Genomic DNA, 24,926 nt, shown 5'->3' with positions numbered 1-24,926 from the left:
CACAGTGGTTCATGTTCCTGTTCTTATGCGGTCTTCAGCTGTCCTCTCTTTTGGTTTTGTTTTTGTGTGTGTGTGTGTGTTTTAAATAAAATATATTTGCATTCCTATCATTAACTGTTTCACTAATCCCATCTTTTCTTGCAGCCTGGAGACTTGAAAAAGAGGATCGAGTCTCTCATTGACAGGGACTATATGGAGAGAGACAAAGACAACCCCAATCAGTACCACTATGTTGCATAATGGAGAGGAAATAATTTTATTAAAAAAAAAAATACAAATTAAAAAAAAATCCAAATATATCTTCAGGACTCTGAATACCTATGCTGTTCCAGACTTTATTTTTTAGCAGATTTCAGGTTGATGTATATTATTCAGCCAGCTGCATGCACTGCTGTGGACAAGAAGCAAAATGATATGTTAACTGATCATCCTTGTCGAGACTCCTTACTAATTTTAAATGTCGCATTTTTATTTCTTTCGGTTGTTTGTTTTGTTCTTTTGGGTTCTTCTCAGTTTATTTTTACAGTTTGGCTTAAAATTGTCATCGAAGTTGGTTGGAAAGGTAAAATCACCTGTGTAAGAAATACTTCTGTGATGGATGCAGGTCTGTTTTTTTTCATTTCTGTGTTCCTGACTGCATCCATAAAGACCCTATATGCTGCATTCTTTAGCTACAGTGACAACTTGGGTAACTTTTTAAAAACCCTTAATTGATGAACATTTATGTACAAACAGTGTTGTTGAAATACACTGAATTTTTGAAATTATGCACCATGAAAACTCTCGACCTTGCGTTTGTTTAATTTTCTTTCAAATGAGTATGAACTTCAGTCTGGTTTGGATAAATCAGGTTTTGAAGTGAGATCCTTTATGTGCCAAGAGGACAACTGCGTTCGTGTGTGTAGTGAATTGTTGGGTTATTTAGCTAAAATATGGATTATTATTTTATTACTACTTCTGCTGGGTTGGGTGGCAAGGATTAGATTTGAGTCAGAGGCCCTACCTCATTTTAGGGCAACTGGTTTTTATCACTGTTGATGTACTTGCCGTAACATTTAGTTTTGCCTTTAAAATCACAGACAGGGAAACTACTGTACAGCGTGCTCCACTTTAAGAGTCGAGAACTTTTTTTAAAAATAGACTTTTATGGTCTTGACGTTGTGAAAGCATAGTTTTTTGTCTTGAAAGACTAAGGATTTTGTGAGTACTTTGTTACATATTGTATATATGTAAGTTGATTTGAACTAAAGAAGGAAAGACACTGTAGATCTGTTAGATAATTGTAACTATAAAGAAGATACCTTTTGTGGTAATACTTACAAGATGCTGTTTATTTTCGGGATTTGCATACTGGCGTGTTTCATTCTGAAAAAGAGCTACCAAAGGAGTTTTGATCGTGGCGAAAATGAGAATTATAACAGCAATATTTTCTGAGAGATACCTTACTAAATTTATGTAACATGGGTTTTGTGCATCAGTTGAAATGCCACCATGTCTTCTTAAAGTAAACATTGCAAAGAGTTGACATCTCGCAGATTTACATAAAGTCCTTGTTCTGTCATCTGGTGTCATTAATTGTATTGCATTCTTCTCAATTATTTTTGTTCCCTTTGTGTTTAGAAACTAAAAACATCTAGTTTATTGTATTTAAAGCATATTTAATGTTGTAATTTAATGTACTTATTTTAATATTTGAATCCAGTTAATTCAAATAAAATCTTTGATGCATATTAAATTCCTTAGCCTTTGTGAGAATGTGGCTCTTAATTTATGCAGTATGTTCTCTGGCCTTAATTATGACTCGCCTTGTAACTGATTTTCCAGGCATGTGTAAGCCAGTCAGCTCCATTTTTCAAGGCTTTTAAAGCAAAAAGGAAGGTACTCTTCACAGAAGTGTGATGGGCAGAGGCTTTATCCACATATAAAGTTGGCCGTAGTAGACAGTAACTGATACTAAGCAATGAACGTCTGCTGCACTCCCTGGTCCAATAGTTTTAAACAATATGTGCTATTCTGAAGATGGACTGATTCTGCCTTACTAAGTGATGTTAATTGATTAAAAGTGCTGAGATCTGCAACTCTTCTTAATTGCCATAGCCTAGAACTCCTTGGCCAAATTACTCTGGTATAGCAATTAAAAATGGGTTGTTCCAGGAGCAGCAGAAATAACGATGGCAATCTTTCTGTGATATATGTCGTTTGCCCCTGGCTGTACTCTCCCCAACTTTCCCCATAAATAACCTCAAGAAGCAGCATTGCAGAATACTGCTGACAGAAAGCCATCAGCATCGGTTTTACTCTCTGTGATCCATTTGCCAATCTCCCCCCACTCCCTCACCCCCCAAACACAACTGGTCTGAAAGTGGCTTCAGAGGTTCAAAAGCTATGGGAGAGGTTGAGAGGCCGTGTGGCCGTGGCTCTTGTTCTCAGGCCCTTGTCTTCTGTTCGGCTTCCTCAAATTTCTCCTGGAATTTTGTGCATGCTGAATGAACAGAAAAGCAGTTAGCTTATTAGTCAGCATGGTAATCGCTGTTTCATAGTGAAATAGCTGCTTTTGGTTGTTTTTTGATTGCTGGTGATAGAATTTGGCTGAGCAGCCTGTCTCAGTTAAACTGAATTAAACTTCAACCTTTAGTTTAAGTCATCCAGACATACTTTACATCTACTTAAAAAGCAGTTTTCCATCCCAAGGTTTTTTGAGGGAAAACGAGTATGAGAATGGAGGTTGATGGCTGACAGTTGTAGGTTCTTCCTGAGTCTGGCAATTAAAGCATTCCTTACCAGCCACTAACTGCCTTCTTCCTGCCCCCTCCTTGTGTCCTGTTGTCTTCATACGCATTTTAGCTTCCCCCCTCTTACTTTGTCTGGACCTGGCTTTATTATCTAACTCCTTCGGTTTGCTCCAGCTTTCCTTCTGCCTTTGGTGTTAACTCCATTGAAGCTCCGTTCTGAGCTGAGGATTTTGGTGTTCCTTCCCCTGAAATACAAAATGCAGAGGAGCACAAGGCCACACACACACACACCTGGATCTGGAAATCCAGCCTGGGGGTGAATCCCTTTGTGCTGTGTGTCTTTGAAAATAAATCACAAACCTTTCAGCAACTTTAGTGTATCATCTTGTTATGCACGTAGACCTACTTGTACGTGTTTGATCTTTGACAGGTGTTCTAGGGAGAGTGGACTCTGTACTATAAACTCGGTTATCTATTCCTAGCTGAATCTCTTTGGAAGGAAGATAACCCTGTGAAGTCTGATAATACGCAGCAAAAAGCTACGGGAAAAAAGGAGTCATGTTTCATGGAAATCCTTTCCCGGTGAGAATTCTCAACCTGTACTCTGCCTTCCCTGCTCATTTTCTGCCTGAACTGTGCACACCAGGCTGTACTGTGCTCACCGGTCTCCCAGATCCTGTCAGCATTTCTCCATGCCCTTCCCTGTAGGCAGCCACCCCACATCCGTGGCTCGTCAGTGCCCGAAACACACCACGCTTGATGCGGAACTGCACGCACGTTGGTCAGCGGCTCAAACACAACGCGTGACCACTGTTCCTGCAGTGACAGCGCTAACTGGGATCTCTGGGCTCTGTCTGTATACCGGCTTTCACAGAAGCCCTAATTTTATGTTTGCTTGTTCCTTACCCTGCTACCAAGTTTGTCTGATGCTGGCCAAGGAGTAATTGAGAAGTGAGGCTGATGGCAGCGTTTGCATAAGATGCGTTTCATCAGGAAATCTCTCAATTTATCAATGCCTACCATTTTTTCAGTAGAGAGGAAGGCTACTGAATAGCGAGCTTAAGCGTGCTGTTGGGCCTCCCTCTTTGTTGTTTTCTGGCAGGCTTTGAGTAGCCCACAGGCTTTCCTTCACTCCCAGCGCAGGTTCCAAAAGCAGTGATCAAAAAACCGGAACAAGCCATGTCCCACCTCCACTCCTCTGCAAATGACTCACTCAAGCACTTGACCAGAGCTGTTCCTTGCGTCCTTTTTAAAGCTAACTTCTGCTTTTGGCAACGCATGGTGAGGATAAAGGCTGCTCTAAGTGCTGCAGGAAAAAGCAAGTGAAAAATGGAGTGTTTCCGTCTTTAAAAAGGCACGGAGAAAAACGCGGTATAAAGAAAGGTCTGTTTACAGTAGCATCGTTGAAAGAGAAAGGCAGATCTCTAAGGCACACTTAAGAGCTGATAATCCTCTCTAGGATGTTTTGTGGAAATAGGAAGTGTAAGTGAAACGAGACAAACATCGGGGAAAGGTCGTCTGGTTTAGAACAACTGCACTTGACTTCAGCAGCTGGTAGTAGCTATGTCGCATTTCCGGTCGGTCCTAAGTAAAAACGCACAAAGGCATCTTGGGAGCATAAAGTTCCATCTCTGAGCTGACTAACCTGGAGTACATTGTAATGAGGAGAAAGCAGCAGCGCACAGCTATTGGCACTTTCTAATAGCACAAGAAATAGTAAAATAAATACTTCTAAGGTTTCAGATGGAGAAACTATATCCTTAACAGCTTAGATAAGAGAGAGCATTGGATTGCATTGAATTACAAAGTGATCGAATGGCTGGGCTCTGTATCTCTATACTACACTAACATCTGACAATATCAATAGAAAAACCACCACCTTTTTTTTTCTTTCCAAAAAATAAGGCATGGGATTTCTTAAAATTCGTTTATAAAGATATTGGGCAATGTCAGAAGCTATGTGAAACTACAGATAATTTTACCTGCATGACAAGTCATACAGAGACAACTCATTAGTGGTCCCTGTTTTGGACTGGAACAGATACTCGGGTTGTCTGTCTACACAGGCATAGATGCATCACTTCAGAGATAACAGATCATTAACTTCCACTGAGTTTATACAGCTGGGACTGGATTTATTCTATGGAAGATGATTGTACCCACCTTAGATTGCCTTTAAACTCAGTAGCAAGAAACACTCTGGAGGCCACACAGATCTTAGGTGCGTTTTGTTGCAGGCCAAAGTTGTTTCTCACCCAGCTCTACCACTTTCCCTTTAACACAGGGATCCCAGGGCTGCACACCTCATCTGAGAACCACAGTTCACACCTGGAGCTGGCAAGGCTGGTTGGGCCTCATGTCACTCACATTCTGTGAGGAAAGAGATAAGACATATGGCAGCTTGCAGAAAGTCCCCAGACAGGATCACAGAATAGCTCAGGTTGGCAGGGCTGTCTGGAGGCCACCAGGCCCAGCCCTGCCCCAGCAGGGCCACCCAGCGCAGGCTGCCCAGGCCCAGCTCCAGGCGGCTTTGGAAGGCCTCCAAGGAGGAGACCCCACAGCCTCTCTGGGCAGCCTGTGCCAGGGCTCCTCACCCGCACAGCACAGAAGTGCTCCTGGGGCTCAGAGGGAGCCTCCTGGGGGCCAGTTTGTGCCCAGTGCCCCTGGTCCTGGCCCTGGGCACCTCTGACAAGAGCCTGGCTCTGTCCTCTCCGCAGCCTCCCCTCGGGTATTTACAGACACGGATGAGACCCCCCCTGAGCCTCCTCTTCTCCAGGCTGGGCAGTCCCAGCTCTCACCCTCTCGGAGGGGGGCGGCCGTTGGGGCCGTTACGACCGTTACAGCCCCACCCCCCTCTCGCGAGACCCCCCCCCCCCGTCACGTGAGGCCCCCTGGGCGGGGCGCGTGACGCCGCAGGTCATATGACCCCGCGGGACCAGCGCCGTGCGCAGCTGCCTCACGCTGCCGCTCCTCCTCCTCCTGCTGCTGCTCCTCGCCCCCCGCTCCCGGCCATGGCGCGGGGGCTGCTGGCGGCGGCCGCCCTGCTGGGTAGGGCTGGGGGGATCCGGGGCAGGGAGGGAGCGGCGCAGGGCTTGTGGGGGGGGATTTCAGGCCGCGGATCCGCATCACGCGACGCTATCGGGTTACCGGCGAGGGTGGCGGGGGCGCTTCAGCAGCCAGCACGGGGGGTCCCGGGTAAGGCAGCAGCTGGCGGCCGTGGCTTCGGGGTTGCGGCAGCCCTTAAAGCGCCTGGCAGCTCCTCGGCGGCAAACATCGCCGTCCCCGTTGGCTCCCTCAGTTTCTGTGCCGCACCGAGCCCGAAAGGCGTCGCTGCGCGGTGCCGCGGTCGTCGCGAGCTGGTCCGGCGGGCACAGCGGCTGGCGGTACCGTCGGGCCTGTTTTTGGGGTTGGGGTCTGCAGCCCGAGTGGCACTGAGCTGGCGTCCCAGTGGGAGTCCTTTGTGTGGCTTGTGGGGACGGCTTAAGTGGAGAATTGCGGCTGTTGGCGTCGAAGTCGGCCTGCAGGTTTAAAGTGACACTGCAAATGGCGTTTGCTGGGACTGTGACAGGCTCCCTCTGCTTAAATAGCACTTACAAACATGGCCCTCTCCATTTAGCATTGTCACTTTTCGGTATGTGAAATGTGTTGTTTCTGCTGTTGAAGAAACAAATTTATTCTACTGCAGAGTAACCAACTATGCTTACCAACAGGCCTTTGTGCCAGTGTCTAGTAGTTAGATCCTTCCACAGTGCTTTATCCTAAAATCTCAGGGGAATGCTTTGTGGTGCAAATAGAGACGCTGTCCTTCGAGTCACAGGTAACCTCCCAGGCTGAGAGGCTTGGGTGGTAGTGATGAGAAGAATGGCCTTACCTGAGCTGGCCTCATTTGCAGCCCTTTAGTCATCTCGGTGAATGCTGATTAGCTTAACACAAGATCACAGGAGGCTTGAGGATTATTGGGGTGGGTCGAATGTGAAAGCATTGTTCAGCAGTGCTTTGAGTTTGGGACAGTAGACTGATATCTGCCCGATTTTTCTCCTCTCCCTATGCCTTAATTACTGCTTCAGTTTCCCTTCATGTTGAGTAGCAAGCACTGAGCTGAATATTTCTTCATGTGTCAGCATTAAGTGTTTCCTGATGAGTTTCCTGGCTAATATAGAACGTGTATATGGAATGAGCAAAAGACTTGAGTAATAGTGATAAATACCGGGAAGGGAATCTAAAGGAAATGAAGTACTTTCCCTCAAATTAGCTGTTGCTTTTTGTAATATGGAGATTGTGCTTGTCTGCTGTTGAGCACGACATGCCAGTTGTGCTGAGTATCAGGCCCAACAGAGTCACTTGTGCTCTTCCAGTGCTGCAGCACCAGTAGTTCTCCTCCTCGCTGAAACATGAGCACAGCAGAGAAAACATTTCCAAAATTTAAGTGTAGTCAGACATTGCTACATACTCTCTGATTCAGTATCAGCGAGCGGATAATGAAATATCTGAGATCTGACAGGGAGGGGGGGGGAGTTAAAGGTACCATGATGCCATTTCAGGGTTATTGACGCATAATCCACGTGTTTCTATTGCACAACTTCAGTCTGAAGGGGAATTTCAAACTTTGCTACCAACATGTTTTGCTGTCTGTACTTGCATTGGATGTACTGATTAGAAGCACCCTGATAACAGGCCAGAATGCTGCTTGGAAACAGCAACTTAAAAGGGTATTTGAGAGAAACTTGACTAATGAATTCCAGCCACTAAATAATGTGGTGTTTTACTGTTTTCCGAAGTCTTAGGATTACTAGCTATATGAAACTGAGACTATGAAGTAGTTTTCGTAAAGTATAACCTCTGCTGTGTTGTGCAACTTACGGAATGTTGCTTTATCAAACGATGCACTTACCACTGTGCTTGCTTGATAGCTTCTTTAAGTGTATTGACACAGTCTCAAAGGACCTGAATTCATGTGCTAGTGCCAATCTGTCATCATGTGACAGGTTACTCAGCCTTGGCTTGTGCAGCTCTTCTGACTGGCAGGGTAAAAACTCCACTGGTTCCCAATCACGCTGCTTGAGATACGCGCCTTAGGTCCTTGTCCAGACTGACTTCCAAGTTCCACTCTTTGTGTAACCCCTTTCCAGATTGTTCTGTAGTGAATAGGATGATTGCCAATCAGTAGTAGACGATAAGCTGAAAAGTTTACTCTAGGTACGGGGGAGCCCTACTGAAAGGAGAGGATGGATATTTCATTGAGAAGCTAACTATTTTTACTTCAGCGTAGCCTTTTCCATGTCTTAGAGAACTTGTTCCTCGCACTAAAAAGACATGCCTTCCTTTGCTTGTTTCAGCTGAACTGCAGTGGTTTCTTTTCTCTCAAATCAGGCGTGATTTGGAAGTTCTCTGAGAAAGATTAGTGAGATCCTGGATTTCCTGGTATTTATTCTTTTAATCTTGGCAGGAGACCCTTTTGGGTGTGAGCGGCAGTAGTTACAACAGCTATTTGAATGCTTCATTGCATTACCTGAATTCTAAGTTACATGCCTACTTTTTTTAAAATGCATCTTATGCTTTGGTAAATCAGGCCTTCATGTTTCTGGTGCATCTGACATTAAGATAAAGTGGTATCTTGTTCAATCCAAGCATGACAGTTTCTCAGCCGTCCCTGTCACTTGGCAGCATGCCGCCTGCCAGTACTCTTTTCTCTACGTCCAAGGGCGAGAGTGTAAGTAGCACCCTGCCAGTGCAGCATGGACAGTAGTCCTTGCTTTTAATGCAGTTCGTTTTCTTTGATTAACCTCTTAGTGGTTTCTCATTTCTTAAATAGGCAGAATTCAGTCTGTGTAATATTACATATGTTAATATGGCTTTACTTTCCCTGACAAGTGATATCCCCTTCTCTCAGTAAGAATAGGAGAGTGGTTTACTGAGGCAAGACTGTTCTTTTTTCCAATTTCCTCTCCTCTGAGGGGACTTCTTAAGTGGTGCTCTTTCCTCTAAAAAGCTGTTTGGGGCTGTCAGCTACCTTAAAGGGTGTGTTAGTTGTGTGGTGTGAGACAGCAGTGCTAACCAGAGCAAGTGCAAAATTAACTTGTGCGAATGCTGGAAAGACTCCAGCCATGGTGTATCAGCCCTCCCGGTGGACTCGTGTAATCAGCTGCCATAGAGCTATCCCAAGACTTCCTTCCTCTAGATTGTAAACTGTAAAGAAGCTTCATGTGACTAAACTTGATGCAATTGTGCAATTGTCTGGCCAAATGGCAAGTGTACAGCTGCAAAATATCCTTTCCTTTATAATGCTTTGTGCTTTTGTGTTTATAAAGAGAGAGGTCATTCACCTGCACACTTGGATTGAGAAACAAAAGGCTTACTGCCCTAATGTAAATCAACAGTATTCAAAATATAACCTAAGATTGTGTGAATTCATCCCTGTAAGTTGGCAAGGATGCATCTTCTGGGGTTGGATCTGGAATTTGATAGCTCACTTTCTCTACCAGGGCACCCACCAACCTTGAATTAAGCTTTGCTCCCGCTTTTTGCCATTGTGCTTGTGTTCAAGCATGTCCCAACAGCAGCTGAGGTGAGCCTAGCCTTGTCTCTTCTTGATATGCTTTTGATATCCTGTGCTCAGGCTTCTGAGTCTACTGGTGACAGGTAAATTCTAACTCAGTTTTATGAAGAACATCTTGTCTGAGGCAAAGTGGTTCATGCATCAGATATGTCAAAGGATTTCTTGCTTTCATTTGTTCCTCAGAAACATAAGGGTTAGTAAGTAGTATGATCTTTTTATATATATATATATTTTTAAAGTTTTTGTTTTTTGTACTGTCCCAAGGTAGTGTAGATCCTGCATCCAAAGCAGTGATCTTGCCTTCTTTTCCAAGAAAGGACTTGTACAAGGTGCCCACCTGGGAGTGGTGCTTAAATTGGAAGACACGATTAGAGGAGAGAAGCAAAACTCCTCAGGGGTTTTTCCCATTCCCTGGCACAGACATTAGGAGTCTGAAGCACCGGGGTCACTATTTTGCTCACAAAATGGCACTGAGGTGACAGGATCCTTCCGAACCAGCCAAGTGAGTAAGTTACTGGGGCACTTCCACTCATGTGTACAGTGAGAAATAAACCTTTAGATAAGACCAAGCATGGCTTTGCTCCTTGGATCACTGCCATGTGGATAGCGGTGCTCCCTGCTCTGAGGGCCTGGCAACGTGGATACAAAATGGCCGCCTGGTGCTGGCACCTGCTGCCCAGTCACCCCTGGCATTGGGGTCTGGCTGCTTGCTGTCCTCTCCTCACAGAGGGAGGCAGACAATATTTATGCAGGAAACATGAATACAGTAACAAAAAATATATAAATAGCTTTCATGCTTGAGATCCTTGTTGTCCAATTGTTTTAGGAAAAAAAAACTTGGAGATGGTAAATGATTAACTATTGCAACCGAAGTCCTCTTTGCAAGCAGCTAGCGTAAACAATTGCCATTAATACATGCTTGCTTTTTTTAGAGCAAAATAAGGCATTTGTCTTTTTCCCTTGATAGGTTTCCATTATAAGGGAGAGTAGCCTAAGGGTAGCTGTGCTTGACTAATAGGATATAAATCATAAAAAGCTTGAAACCTGAAAGCATCTTGGTCTGGTCAAGAAAGGGGGAATCCCAGCTTTCCATGAACAATATTCAAAAGGGCTCAGATTTAGATTGTTCAAATGTGCCAAATTGTTTTGCTAGCTTCATAGTTCTCAGTTTAAAACAAATTTAACTTTTTTTTTGTGGTAGATGAGTTTAAGATAGTTGTTGTATAACCAAGGAAGTTTTAGTTTTCTTTGATTTGTTGATTCTTGGAGTGTTAATAAGCTCTGTTTGGTGGTGGTTGTTTTCTTGATGCATTTGTGTTAGTTGAAATGGATGCTAGATTTTAAGCAATGTATCTATCTAGTTTTTCCTTCAGTCTTTCATGCATGACAATATAAACTTCAGAAATGAGGTGTAAAGGGATCAGATACCTTATGATTTTCAGGTGAAAATGTGCAGCTTGAATAAATGTGTATGGAGACCTTTTCTAGGAACCGGTTGGAATCCAAAGGAAGCATCTGAATGAAGTGAGATTTCTTTGATACTGCTACGGTTTTGGTGATTCTTCTGCTAGATATTATAACATGCTATTTCCAGCTGAATGAATAATGAATGTCACAAAACTTTTTGCTATTGAAAAGTCTGAGATCTATTCAGCTGTATAAATCTGAAATACTGCCATGGCTCTGGCACAGTAAGATGCTGTAGTTTATTAAGAAGAGCATTTAAAGTTTGAAGACACTGGAGGCTGTATCAGTTTTTGTGGTAAACAGCAAAGAATGGCACCATTATGAGAAGTACAAGCAATGTTCTCAACTTGTAGATATGCTGTGATAACATTGACCATTACTTTATGTAACTTAATTAGAAATATTTGCAGGGCAGATTGATCCAACATCAGTTTGCTTTCTGTATTCTTGACATTTTGACTGCAGGCTCTTATTGTTTGTGGGCTGGAGATGATTCACGCGTTAATCACTGGTCGGCACTGAAGCAGCCTTCTCAAACTCAACAGCTGCTTTCCTCCCAAACCCGGCAAGCTGTTCTTCTGCTTTAAACTGGCTGGCTGGAGCGAAGAGTAGGCAGGAACGTCTTCAGTACCTTGCATTGCTCTGCTATGGTTTTGCTAATTTTTCAGTGCCCCTCTATTCTTGATGTTTCACGCAGTTTCTGTATGCTTCTCCATCCCCGCCCCCAAGACGATGGCAGTGTATTACACTGCTTGCTCTGATCGCCATCCTCGTGAATGCCAATTTACTTGCAGGGAAACAGCCCTGTTTTGCCACTTCTTTGAGGATATAGCTTGATGTCTCATGCCTGACGCATGTCTCATCACTCTGACACTGCAAATCCAGCAGCTGCCTAACATTTCTGGAGGGGGAATGGGGTTTTATAGTGTTTATTCCACGTTAACCACACTGGGTTTCATATCATGGTGTGAACTTAACCTTGCAAAATTCTAGTAGCTGTGTAGGTGGTATTCTTAATATTTGTTCAGACCACTTGTTCTCTATTACTTAAACTTGCTGAGGGTAATTTGTCAGCTGTTCGTTCCCAGAATCTGTGTTCCATTCAGTGATTTCTGTGGTACCTCTGCATTGTCTTTTGATGTTCTCTGAATCATCTGTAATGGGCAGGACTCTCATATTTTCCTTTAGGACAGCAATTTTTTCTTAATGCTGTTTTTGTCTTCTCTTTCCCCTGTAATTCTCTTCTAAACTTTTTTCATTCTGTAGTGCCTATTACTCACTTATTTTTAGTTCTAAAATCACCAAAATTTTTTAGTAGCTACAAAACAACGGAATCAGCATGCATACTGAAGATTTTCATTCTGTCACAGTTTCTATTTGTAGTATTAGCTCAAGCAGCCATGGACTGTTGTTTTCTGCCTCTACAATGCTTCCTATGCAGTGCTAGAAATCTTCAAGAAAGTGTAAGCCGATCTGTTCTCAAGAAAGCAAGTGCTCGGGTACAATGTAAATGATTTCCAAGCATAAATTTAATGTGAAGGAAACTTGGTAAATTGAAGCTACCATGTGGAGGAGCATCAATTATTTTATGATTGCAATAAGTAACATTTTCTTTGTGAATATATGTGCCTTCAGGAGCATTATAAGATGGACATAAAGGTAGGGCAATTTTGTTTTGGAGTATCAGTTTTCTACATTATCCATTAAGTAGTTTCTTTCTTTGATCTGTCTTTGGTTTTTGGTCTGTGCTCTTTGAACAGCTGGGTGAAGTGTGTGAGTTCTGACTTAAGTTTTGGTCGCCTTTGATGCTGGGGGAGATGTATGTCCCTTGTTGGAGATAAAGGAAATTGTTGCTGAGGGGAAGCAACCAGGGCAAATGCTTGCTGAAATTGTTTCCAATGTGTTCCTACAACTGAAGTGCCTTCTGCCTGACTGAAACTGACAAAAGTCCAGTTTTTCCTAATAATTGTCATAATGCAATTGTATACATGATACTTCTGTGGCAAAAACTTCTGAAGTTGGGATTTGCCTTTTAAAAACCTCTTGAGGGTTGGAAAGCTAGCTAATGGATAATCCCTCAGCTGGATCTTTTTGCTGTGTCAGCAGTTGAGTGGATTAGCATGTTTGACTCTTTAAAGCTTATTTGCTTGTGATAAATGGAGTGGTTTGTGCCTTGTAACTGCTTTTTTTCAGGTTTTCTTTGAGGTGACAAATGTGCTAGCAGGAAAATGGTGCAGGCTTTTTGCGGTGAGGTTTGTTTCAGATGCGTGGGGACAAAATAAGAATCAGAAACAAAGCAAATGCTCTGCAATAAAGAATGTGAACACCTTGGTATGAGTACAGATGCAAGAGCACTGTCTGGCTGGCACTCACCCCAGACAAAGTAGGGATAACCAGTGCTCTGGCTGAATCCAGCCTGCCAGCAGCCATCCCCTAGGTGGAGGCTGGTGTAAGTCCACGCTGCCATCAGAAGGGACGCTGCCATGCTCCTCCGTTCACATGGCTTTACCCTGCTCTGTCTGCAGTAACAGGTCAGTTGTGTTGTGCTCCAAGCAGAGGAGAAGCCCTGCTTTTGTCAGCGCTTGGTCTGAGATGAGCTTAAACCAGGCAGGAAAACAACCTCTGTCTGAGCCAAGGTCATGGCCCCCATCCTCCTAAGTGCGGGGAGCGTGAGGACAGCCAAGAGAAGCTCTCCTGGCAAGGGTGGCATGCTCCGTCACGCTATTTTCGGCAGTAACTCCAAAACATCTGCAGTCAGTCCAAGCCTTCTAAATGCTGCATTCAGCGCGTGTGCGGCTGAGTGTCCTGGTACAGCGGGAGTGGAGGCAGCGTGGCGTGCTGCGGGGGGAGGCTGAGCGCCGTAGGCGTGCGGGGTCCGACCTGTTAAGTCAGCTCTGGCTGCAGCTTGCAAAATAGTTGCTCTGTGAGGTGAATGCGGAGCTGCTGCCTTGAGCAGCAGGGCTGATACGGTTCTTACATGTTTTTCTTATGCTCTGAGGACCTCTCATGTCAACAGTTTGGGTGGCTTTGTCTTTTTCTAAATGGGCTGTTAAATATATCCTGTGTTAGTGATGTTAAGGCTAGCAAATAGACTGTTCACGGATGTTTCCAAACTCAACTGCTGTTCAGGATATTCTCCCAAAACATACAGTTGTATATATTTGTCTCTTTGCTTGGGTTCAAAAGCTAATTTTAATGTGACACCAAGTTAACTAACTCCTTGTCGCTCTCACCAGGCTTTTTACAGGTTTCCTCTTCGTTTGATGTGAAAGATTCATCTGGCAAAGTCTGCATAATTGCTAATCTGACAGCAGCCTTCTCAGTGGAATACAAAAGCAATGGGCAAAAACAGGTAATGGGAGTAGCTCGCTGCTTGTCTCTAATATGCATTTATAAAATGTGGGGTATTTTTGCACGTGTGCCGTACTGAAACAAATGTTGAACAAATATTTAAGCCTGAAAAACTGCTTCTGCAAACATTCCGTCCTTCCAGGCACGTTGCATCAACTTTTCCTTTATTACTGACGCTTCCTGTAATTATACAGCAGGACTGAAGCTGCCAGAAACCACCACAAGTGATACATGTGAAATTTTGTCTGGAATTCTACACGCGTCCTGTTGGTAGCTGTAATGGCTTTCACTGTGACTGTAAAGGATAAAACGCTGCCCGTCTCTTTTTGGTGAACTTGGTCACTGCAGCTTAGCTATATGGGCTACACCTGAACTGAAATGGCCATTGGCATCTAGCTTTGAAGCTTCCATGTGACCTGCTTAGCATATCTCTGTAGATCTCAGTGTATCTTCAGACCAGTGCAGTGCTTACAGGTTTTTATCAGCAAGTCCATTACTGGAAAGTTGAGGATCTTTATTTACAAATTTACTTAAAATTTACTGTTTTTCGCATCTTTACTACTAGACAGAATTGTGAATTATTTATAATCTTATTGCAGTTGCATGTTTTAAGGCACCCTTGTTAAAATTACCTTTTCCTAGTCGTCATAGTGTGAGATTAAAACATCCAGTTGCTCTGCCAGTGCTTACACTTGCTGTGTGTGATTTGAGCAGAATTGTATTGTGTAGTTGACTTTTTCAGTGCTGATGGTCTGAAATCCTGCTGATATTGCTATACAGGTTTGCATTCAGAGGTAACTGCTTTCATCACATGCTTTTGTCTGTTTCTTCTTGTTGAGCAGTCAGCTCACGCTTTCCAGTAAGCGTTCTATTTGTCCTCAGGTACCAAGTTCCTTGTCAATACACAATATATTCAAAAGAATTATAGCCAAAGTACGTACACTGTACCATTCACTTTTGTTTTTACTCAATTGTACTGCAAGAAGCAAAGTATAAATTCTCCTGTCTTTCACATGTCTGGAGTTTACCAGGTTGGATTTGCTGAGTACAGATTCACCTGCAAATTCATAGCCCAAGCTTAAAGGGAAAGTCTAAGGTGCTGTGAGGACGTACCACTATGTCCTGCAATTTCTGAGGAATATTCTTAGAAATCTGAGTGCCAATAACATGCTACTTGCTATATACCGGTACGTAAATAGACATAGCATGAGTGTCAGCTGTATGCTTTGTAGCGGGTTCATAGGGTATTTAAAAAGTGGTAAGGCAAAGTTATTACATTATCCCATTTATACATTATGTATTCTTTTTTACAGTTTGCACACTTCTTTCTTCCACAAAATGCCACAACAGAGCCACACAGCTCATGTGGTGAAGGTAACACATCTCAGCCAAGTCTAGCATTGAGTTTTGGAGCAGGACACTTGTTAAGATTGAATTTCTCGAAAACTGTGGATAAGTACCAAGTTGAAAAGCTAATTTTCAGCTACAACCTGTCAGATGCAACTTTATTCCATAATTCAACTGAAGGTAAACTTCCTGCTCTCATTGTGTCACCCTTCCGGACGTAACACTGATTTTTCTGTAAAAACTGTTACCTGCTGATGCAATATGATCTTTTCACAGGAAAAGTGACGGAAGCATCGCAAAAATCTGTTATTCAGGCACATATGGGCACAGAATACAGATGCATCAGCTCCAAGCGCATCCTTATGAAGCACGTGAACATTACTTTTAGCAACGTGACTTTGGAAGCCTTTCCCACAAATGGCACTTTCAGCAGAAACAGTAAGTATCTTGTAGCAGAAAATGTACTTGGGGAACTAATCTTCCTAATAATTTTTTTGAAGTCCCGATTTATCATATTCAGGCAGCTGTAGACTGGATCTGAAGCTCTGATAGCTCTGTAGCAGAATCTTCTGCAATGAACGGACCTCAGGTTTTCTCTGAGGGTGTCGGCATCCACAACTGGAAGATGGTGCACAATGTTCCCATGGATGCTGTACAGGCTTTAGGGAACGTTCCTTCTGCTCACGATTGCTTAGGGGTATAAAGACCTGCTGCGGAAGGTCAGCTGGGTGCATGGCCAAAATCCTGGTTCAAGAAGTATCTGATCACTTTATAGTTACTCTGCCAAAGTAATTTGAACCAGTTACTGTGCTCTGGGGAAAATTAGTGATAGAGTGGAGGACAGTAGCAAACTGGTCCGTAGGGAACAGATACATAACTCTTCCTAGAGGGGGTTTTATATAAGCTGTAAAAATGATATTTACTCAGCCTCAATCACAGAATGACTTTTTGTCCTGGTTGCTTGCATTGAAAGGCATTTCAGAATTTCACTTCTGTAATGATTAGAAGTCAGACGACTTCATGGTGTTTTCATGGTGCTCTGTTTCTGTGGCAATGTTCTTCAGTTCGTGTTTCTTCATGTTTGTCCGTGGTATTTTAGGAAGCGGTAAGTCTTGCTGGGGCAAGTAAGAAGTCTTCTCAGGGTAATGTGAAACTCTTCTTTCTTAGGCTATTAATCCCATTTATACACTCGTTAAATTGAAATTAATCTTAAAACTAGGGTAGTCAGTGGTGGCATATTATCGATTCATTGAAAAGCTGCGTTCTACAGGAGTATCTGTGTCCCATCTCTTTGAGAAATACTTTGCTTGATACACGATAATGCAGTTCTTTTATGGCTGCCTCAGGTTTCAGTGTATATCATTGTCTTGATCAGTCTTTTCCCTTTGAACTAGTTTGCAGCAAAAAAAAGGACCCATATTTGTAATTTAAAAAAGTTTCTATTACTTCAGTCTTCAGAGCAATCTCTTTTTTTTTTAAGTCTTGATCCAGTTGTGTGGGTATACTGGATAAAAATGAGAGGTGATCAGTTATGAGCAGGCTTTAACATGAGCCATGATATTGGGAAAAACTGATTTCTTAATCTCTATGAAACTTCAATAAAATCTCCTTACTGCCTAATACTTTTCAGCACCCCTTATCTGTTCTTACAGTCCTTTGGTTAAGCTGTAAGACAATACTGCATTATTTGGGGCGGGTGTTCCTTCTGGAACACAAGTTTATCAACATCTGTTTTACTTTCTATTCCTAATTGATTCCTTTTCCGTTTTTAGATTCTTCTAATGTCTGTTTGCTGGACTCACTTCCTCAAGGTTGCTTTCCTCCATCCTGTGGTATCACTGTCTTGATGAAGCTATTCTTAGAAAAGACACCTGATTCTATGATCTGGGGATAGACACTTTAGTTTGAGTTCAAGCTCTGTTTTGTTTTTCTATTTCCACATTACTGTTACTCATGCCATGCTCAGTTTTTTCTTTTAGTTATATTGTTCCCTTCTTTTTTATTACTTTCTTGAGACTTTACCCAGATCTTTGTATTTTTTTCAATTCTTACTGCATAATGCACTCTCATCATTTTATTTTTAATTCAGATGGTTAAAGAATTCTTACTTTATCATTTTTTAAATCTTGGTCCTGAAAATACCTTGTTCTTTCCAGATAAGTTCATTCTTTCCACCATTTTGAGCTTAAGGCTTCACCCTGTCCTTTTGGCAGCTAGTTATTGATAAACTTTAGATCTGGAATTCTCCCTTAACTTTTTTTTTACCTGCAGCTCTTTCATTAGAGGATATTTCTGCTCGTGATCTGGGCAAGGTTCTCTGAAGGGGAGAAAAGTCAGTATTCAATGCATCTGTGCGTCGCTAGTAATGGTAACTTCTGGCAGTGACTAAGGTTACTGCCATGATTATCTGCAGCTCTGAAGAAAAGAGGAGGCTTTAATTTTATCTGGTAGTACTGTTGTCAGCTGCTTTTTTGTAACGGTCAGAAAAAGACATAAGGATATCTTATCTCCACATCTGTCTTGCAGAGTTAGTAGGAGCGATGCTGTAAGTGAGTTCAGTAAAAACACTGTATCAAAACTGTACCCAGGGCAAACTTTCACTGGAAGTGAGATGGGTGTTTCCATCTCTGCCAGCGGCGGTAAGAGGTGGTATATGTTGAGGCCTTGCAGATGGAGGGAAATTCTCCACTGAAGTACCAGTCAAAGTGGCTGTCTGGTTTATTTGCTAGGAAATTATCACATTCTGGGACCTGAGCAGTATCTGTTAAGCCTACAGAAGATAGGGTCATGCCTCCATACTTCCACCTTCCAGAAATGGAGTTGAAATAGGAAAGTGTGCTGTGCTGGAGTCTGAGTTCAGGTGTGATTAGAGTTCCTCTTTCTGAGCTATAATCAGAAGCTAAGCTGCTGTTTAAGTACAGAGGCTATTCACTAGTTATCTGGTATCTGCAAGATATGGATGGTATTTTAGAACTAGGCCTTTTGAGACATTGTCTCAGAATTGAGATGATTTATAGCGCAGTTGCTGTCATCCTTATAAAGTTACAAGTTATCCCTGAAATAGGGAGATGACCTTGGCTTGGGACATGGAAGCCTGTGCCACAGCAATGTCTTTGCTGCGACCTTTGGATTTGGCGTAGATCTTCAGCGCAGGAACCTTCTTGGCTCTCACAACGTGTTGAGATCTTGCTGCCAGGTATTTGTGAATACTCTGGCAAACGAGGCCACTGTTCCTTTTGCCTTGGAAGCTGGTGCTGAAACTGGATGAAAAGAGAAGGCAGGCGGACATCTTCACTCCGCCTTGTACCTCGGGTGGTAGGTAGCTAGTAATGCAGAACTAGAGAGGGTGGATGTAAAACCCAAATGGAAGGGATATACCAGAATGCTTGCCATCATAAACAGGGTCTTAAGTCATGTTGTTAAGGATAAAAGAGCCACAGCACTGCTATGATGACAGGCCCAGTATTATTTTAATGCTACTGTGGGTATCGCCAAAATAATGAAGTAGGGCCCTCGTGACCTGGTAGTGTACTGGGGGGAAAGGAGGGAATGAGAACTACGTGTTCCCTGGGAGACTGCTTAATACTGAGCACAAGAACTGTTCCTCTGCTGCTAGCACGAGTGCCCAGAATGTCCAAAAGGGGGAGTCACTTGAGCCTTGCTGTGACTATACAGCAGGAAGGCTGGCTTTGTCGACATATGAATCTTACTTATCCTGAGTTGATTGTGAAGTAAAATGACAAATGAATAAAAGCAGATGTAGGTACCATGAACTCCTACAAATAACAGTAGAGGTGGCATTTTCATATGCGATGTTTTAAGTGTCTTAAACTCCACACCAATAGTTCCAGTAATGCTTTGCTATTGTTTCTCAGCTTTTATTATCTTCCCTTAGGAAACACTAGTTGAAATTGTCTTACTTTCCCTCGAGGATTAAAAAGGTAGATCATCCGGTGCCTCTGTTTGACTGTCTGTTTTCCTTTCTCTCCAGAGACAGAATGCTCTGAAGACATGGTTTCTACTACTACTACTGTAGTACCAACAACTCCTAAACAGACTACTAGCCAGGTTCCAACAGCTAGCCCAGCACCAACTGCATCGCCTCCAAATCCTGCAGTTGGTAAATACAATGTGACTGGTACAAATGGAACCTGTGTGCTTGCCTCCATGGGGCTACAGCTTAATATCACCTATCAAAAAAAAGATGAAAAGGTACATTCTTCTTCAAGATCTTAAGATTCCTTCTTTGGCGAAGACTTGCTAAATTATTACAGGCTATTTTCTGTAAAAATCTTGATTCTTCGCAGTGTTCATCCATGATTGTCCTCTATTTGAATTGCTTAGCTTGGTTTAGACTAGTGACTACTCAGTTGTATTCTACTGAAAGTGGCCATTAAAGATTTTTTTTCTCTTCAGTTAAGAGTACTAAACTTGCCTGTCAAATCCAGTTAGTGTAAATGGCCATGCCACAAAAGCAGTTAAAAATTATAAAAATGTGGTGAGAGGGAGTTCTATACCAAAGATGCCATCTAAACAACACGTGCAAAATGTTAATTACAGGAATCTGGCCTGGGGTACCCAAATGAAAACGGGGAATGACTGTTAGAGTGGGAAACTATTCCTACTGTAAAAATGGACAGAGTTGACAAATTCTTAGGGGACTCATACACTTGCAAAAGACTTAGTTAACTTCCAGCCAGTATCAAAGAGTACTGGGATTAACTGCAATGCCTAAGCGCTACTTAAATAATGGTTATTTTCAGTGACAAAAGTGCTGCATGGTTTAGGTAAGATCTAGCCTTGGTATAGGCTCTTTCCCTCTGATGTTGCTACAAAGCCCAGCTTGCCAGCCTTGTGGGCAAACCTCTTACCCACTAGCCAGTAAGGCAAAGCTACGAGCTGTAATCCTGAAGGCACTGCTGAAGGCCCTCAGCAGGAAACAATGACCAAGGGTTCAGTAAACCTACAAGCTTAATGCGTGGACCTTCTGGTTGCAAGCTTTTTTCCTATCCTGTGGCTTAATCTGAGGTAACGTGGATGACCATGGGCAAACAAATTGTGGCTGCTTTTGTGTAGTCTAAGTTGGATCCCAGTGACAAAGGGCCTGGTGTGTGGAGGGTGGTGTCGGTATAGGATTTAGGGGCTTAATGCTGTACGTAGTAGTGTAAAAGAATGTATTGCTCTTATTTATGACTGAGGGGTAGAATCATGAGCACTGATTGCTGATGTGCTGCTGCACAGTAAGTAGACGGTTAATGGCAAATGTTTAAGCCACCTTAATTGTATGAAATTCCCTAAGCAGCTTCCTGTAGCATGGCATTCCAGCACAGCTGGACTGCCTAACTTCTGATTTATCGACCAGTGAGGAAGTGCTAAATAAGGTGTCCAAAGTCATGTGAGGCTTAACATCTAAGAGCTGCTGATGGCTTCTATTTGATTGGCAAGTGCATTTAACCCACAGCCCTCTATAGATATAGGACAGTGTAAAATCAGGTACCGGGGGCAATGCCAAAACGTTTTGAACCGAAACAGCTTACAAGATGACCATCCTTGCAGACACTTCCCTTGATTGCTTCTACATTATGTTTAAGCAGTATTTTATAGCTTGTTGCTCCTTCTGTAGTGGTGGTTACTGATGTTTTCCTTGTGCTGCTAGGAGCAAAGAAGGTTAGTGTGGAGAAAGCAGCAGGTTATTGGCAGTCGGGCTGCAGGGAGCCTCTTTAGGGATACAAAGATGTGCTTTGCTCTCAGTGTCAGCATGGTAGCTCTGGTGCATCTATACCAGGTCTAGCTTGCATACGTGTCTGCCCTTTTGCCTGTAAAACAGGCAGGCAAATACAGCATTACATACATGTGAGTACAAGCAAATTAGGATTTGCCTGATCGCGTGCTGGTGTGTTAGTTGCTTGAAGGACAGATGTCGTAATCAATCCTCTTCTCTCCTAGATGGGGTTAGACTTGCTGAATTTCATACCACATAATACAACTGCTTCTGGAAAGTGTGACAACGCGTCTGCCTTCCTAAATTTGACTTTTGAGAAAACAAAGATTATCTTCCACTTCGTATTGGTAAGGATCCATAGACAAAGCATTTACGGTCTGCAGTTTTTTTGATGTGGGAAAATTAATCTGGGCAAGTACTAGAGCAGAAAAATCCATCTGTGGGAAGGGGAATGAGCAATGCCTTTGGTTTTAATACTAGGATTTAGAGGGCTTAATTCTTGGTAACTGTTGTGAGGAAAGAATGTATACCTGTACACACACATCTTGTTCAGAACGGGAATTCCTTCCCAGTGCTCTGCCCACTCTTTTTACACAAGTTCAGAACAATTCTGCTGAAGCACAGGAGTAGCCTGTGACAAATACGCATCTCATCTCATGGTGATAGTCTGGAGCTGGATTTAAGTCCTCACTAATATTCTGTGCACCGTCCAAGGGGCACGTGTGGTCTCCCATGATGGCTGGGAACCCTGTTTCCAACAGCCCAGTCCCAATGCTGTATTAGAGCCGTGTGCCCTTGAGACCAGAATCCAGGGCTTGTCAGAGCTTTGTGCTCCATTTGATGATCTCTGGATTGATCAAATTTGATTGCTTTGACCTGTTACTTCCCTGTAGCACAGGTGGGATTACTGCTCTAGCCTGGCTCAGGCAGAGCTGGGACTTTTTTTGCCTTTGGGGTGGGTGTGAGGTCAGTCTGAGGAGCAACAGCCTGCATTTCTCTGCCCCCCTCCCCACCAGCAGCCTTCCCTAAGGTGCATACCCTCTGTAGCTTCTCTCTCTAGAAGTAAGCCCTTTGGATGCTAGCATCCCACTTGTGGACTGTCATTTGAATGCACGCACAAATGAACCCTAACCATAACAGCTTGTTGTACGTCATTATTTTAAATTAAAACTGATGGTCTCCCTCTTTCTTTTTTTAAAGAATGCAAGTAATGACAAATTCTTCCTGCGAGGTGTGAGTGTCAGCACGACTCTGCCTTCTGAAGCAAAAGGTAGGGACTTTCAACAGGCTTACATTCAGTGACTACTTCTATAAACATTACGGGATGCCAGCATTAGAAAACCCATTAGAATCGTTGGGGTAAATGCCTCGAAGTTTAAGCTCAATGACCTTGCAGCTCCTGCTTTTCGGGGTTCTGTAATAAGACTTTCTCTTACGCAGCTCCAGTATTTGAGGCGTCAAACAACAGCATGAGCGAACTGAGAGCTACAGTAGGGAACTCCTACAAGTGCAGTGCAGAGGAGAATCTCCAGGTCACAGACAAAGCCCTTGTCAACGTGTTTAATGTTCAGGTCCAGGTTTTCAAGGTCGATGGAGACAAATTTGGAGCAGGTAAGTGGTCTACATTACAGGAGGGCGGATGGAGGGAATGACACTAAGGTTTGTGAACTGCAATTTGATATAAATTTATTAGTCTGTGGTCAAAAGACAATTTGTAGGTGCTATGCTTATTCTCTGCATGCCCTATTACAGGTGTTGTAGAGGTTGATAAGATGCCTGAATTGAGGCTAGTGCAAAAAGTGTTGTAAGAAGCAGCTTCGAAATAACTAGGACTTCTTACCTACGGTCTAGAGAAGAGTTAAGGAAGAGCGTTACTTCCTAACAGTCTTCAGACAGTTGTGTGAAAGGGGTAAAGGTCTAGTTAATGCTGTCCTTTGTGACTGGTTAAAGCAAAACAGCTAGGGGAGGAGTTTGCCTGGACAGATTTACCACAGCTAAGCTGTGTGCATAACAGTAACAGCCCTTGAGAGGGAAGCAGCTCTGACAAACCTCTACAGCGTGCATACAACTACTAGAAAGGCTTCATTGTAAATGATTGTAGTTACTGCACTTGGTTTCCTTCTAGCTGCTGCCAAGCTAAGCTAGAAGTTAACTCAGGTCGATTTTATCTGTGTGCTTGAGAGCAGGAGGTGGGGTTCTGGAAATACCTGTCTGTCAGTGGACTAGTGCCTAACACTACTCTTCTTTTCTCTTCAGTGGAAGAATGTCAGCTGGATGAAAACAACATGCTGATCCCTATAATAGTTGGTGCAGCCCTTGCTGGTCTTGTTCTAATTGTCTTGATTGCTTATTTGATTGGCAGAAAGAGGAGCCATGCTGGATATCAAACGATTTAATGACTTGCACTAAAATCCAGCGTAGATGAAAAGCAATTGCAAGAAGCTAGATGAAAAAATACCTATCTCCCCTGAGCTAAGATTGATATTGTAAGGGAACACCTTTTCTTGCAAATTGCTTCTTAAAGTCTGCTTTATTAAATGTGAAATCATCTTGCAGCATTTAACTATGCACAGGAATAACTTCTGAAAATTCTGGTGTTTAATTTTGCTAACTAGTTTAAATATTTACCCACTTAGAAACCAGCTAAAAGTTGTTTTGTTTTTTTTAAGGGTGCTTTTTTGGAATTGGCGTAAGGTAATGTCAGTGTAAAGATTCCAGAGAGGGATGTTGCTAATTTACTTTGACTCAATTGCAGAACTCTTTAACAAAGGGAAAAATGTTCATTTTTGGTACTGCTGCCATTCAGTGATGATGTTAATTATACTGATGATGCATTTAAAGAAATTCAGTAACAACTGACAAAATGGAAACTTACCTAAACTCCACCTTGTCTATTAGGTGTGTATTTTTTATTACTAAGCTTTAAACACGATGCCTGGCATATGCAGGGTGTGAACGCAATACGCAAACCTTACAGGAACTCTTTATGATTGGACAGCTTCCCTGTTTGATATTTTTGATGCTATGCCAGTTTGTTAGGAGCTGGCCCTTTTTTTAAAAAATGGGTGTTATTTTTATTTACATTTTTTTGTAAAGTGATTTCAGTCTCTTCTGTTGGAAGGTCCAGAGAGATCCTGTTACTGCACATGTGTACAATATAGGTCTCAATCTGCTGATTCTCTTGCTTTAAACTTGGCTGGGGGGTTGTACACTTCAAGGATCAGTTCTTATGTATGCATTGCCTGTAACAATGCTAATAAAGACACTTTTTTTCTGTAAATCCTTGTGTTGCTGATCACTTTTAAAAATGTTTGACTGCTTGATAAGTGCTGTAGTCTTGGCTTGGCTTTATTTCTGAAGCTTTAAGCTATCCTTAGTGTGGGATTGTTAAAACTTTATTTTTTTCCCTCTGGCAGGAAAAAAAACCCTCTGGTGTGAGGTTTAACTGTACCTCTCTCTCTTCCAAAGCACTGCTTTTTGTTGTGTCGGACTTTGAGCTTGGCAAGAGGGAAAGCTGCTGCATGTCAGCGAGCTAAGACCTGGAGAAGATAATGCTTACATTAAATTGCAGCTTGCTGAGAAATGTCAGTATAAAGTCCTGTCTGCTAAGCATCACTTTCTGAAAGTGGTGATGAGATACTTGGTATAAGGATATTGTAAGTGACATTTTGTCTTTCTGTGAAGTCAGATGCTTACCACAGAATAGGAAGTGCAGGCCTGCTGAGGTCTAGGTGTGAGTTTGGAGCTGAAC

General features: G+C 42.8%; 2 protein-coding genes and 1 long non-coding RNA gene across 8 annotated transcripts in view; 2 read left to right on the top strand and 1 right to left on the bottom strand.

Annotated features, from left to right (window-relative positions):
- Positions 1–1,742, top strand: part of CUL4A (cullin 4A) — a 37,301-nt gene extending 35,559 nt beyond the window's left edge. Inside the window, exon 20 of the mRNA XM_048077954.2 lies at positions 145–1,742. Coding sequence (XP_047933911.1) covers positions 145–240 — 96 coding nt within the window. The 3' untranslated portion in view covers positions 241–1,742. The remainder of the gene's footprint in view (positions 1–144) is intronic.
- LOC106046446 (uncharacterized) lies at positions 263–5,610 on the bottom strand. Of its 6 annotated transcripts, none has more exons than XR_010828642.1 (4): positions 5,531–5,610; positions 4,896–5,102; positions 2,782–2,977; positions 263–2,482 (listed from the first exon to the last, which is right to left on the bottom strand). It is a non-coding gene; the product is annotated as an uncharacterized lncRNA (long non-coding RNA). The 6 variants fall into 6 exon arrangements; XR_010828643.1 differs by lacking the exon at positions 5,531–5,610 and adding an exon at positions 5,327–5,521; XR_010828645.1 differs by lacking the exon at positions 5,531–5,610 and adding an exon at positions 3,753–4,038 and having other exon boundaries at positions 4,896–5,320.
- LAMP1 (lysosomal associated membrane protein 1) lies at positions 5,610–24,455 on the top strand. Its single transcript, XM_048077959.2, has 9 exons — positions 5,610–5,780; positions 13,992–14,107; positions 15,420–15,633; positions 15,730–15,891; positions 19,445–19,665; positions 21,400–21,522; positions 22,376–22,445; positions 22,616–22,786; positions 23,432–24,455. Exons 1-9 carry the CDS (start codon positions 5,654–5,656, stop codon positions 23,569–23,571), a joined length of 1,344 nt encoding a protein of 447 aa, XP_047933916.2. The 5' UTR covers positions 5,610–5,653; the 3' UTR covers positions 23,572–24,455.
- The last annotated feature ends 471 nt before the right edge of the window (positions 24,456–24,926 follow it).

The sequence above is a fragment of the Anser cygnoides genome, chromosome 1, assembly GCF_040182565.1.
Source record: "Anser cygnoides isolate HZ-2024a breed goose chromosome 1, Taihu_goose_T2T_genome, whole genome shotgun sequence".
NCBI lineage: Eukaryota > Metazoa > Chordata > Aves > Anseriformes > Anatidae > Anser > Anser cygnoides.
This window is presented reverse-complemented; position numbering and strand designations above follow the sequence as displayed.

What these genes read in the sequence shown, in the direction of transcription:
- LAMP1 (XM_048077959.2), top strand. Translation starts at nt 5,654, where the DNA reads ATGACCCCGCGGGACCAGCGCCGTGCGCAGCTGCCTCACGCTGCCGCT. An exon ending in ATTCCATAATTCAACTGAAG is followed by an intron (nt 15,634 to 15,729) that starts GTAAACTTCCTG and finishes ATCTTTTCACAG; the next exon opens with GAAAAGTGACGGAAGCATCG. An exon ending in TCTGCCTTCTGAAGCAAAAG is followed by an intron (nt 22,446 to 22,615) that starts GTAGGGACTTTC and finishes TCTCTTACGCAG; the next exon opens with CTCCAGTATTTGAGGCGTCA.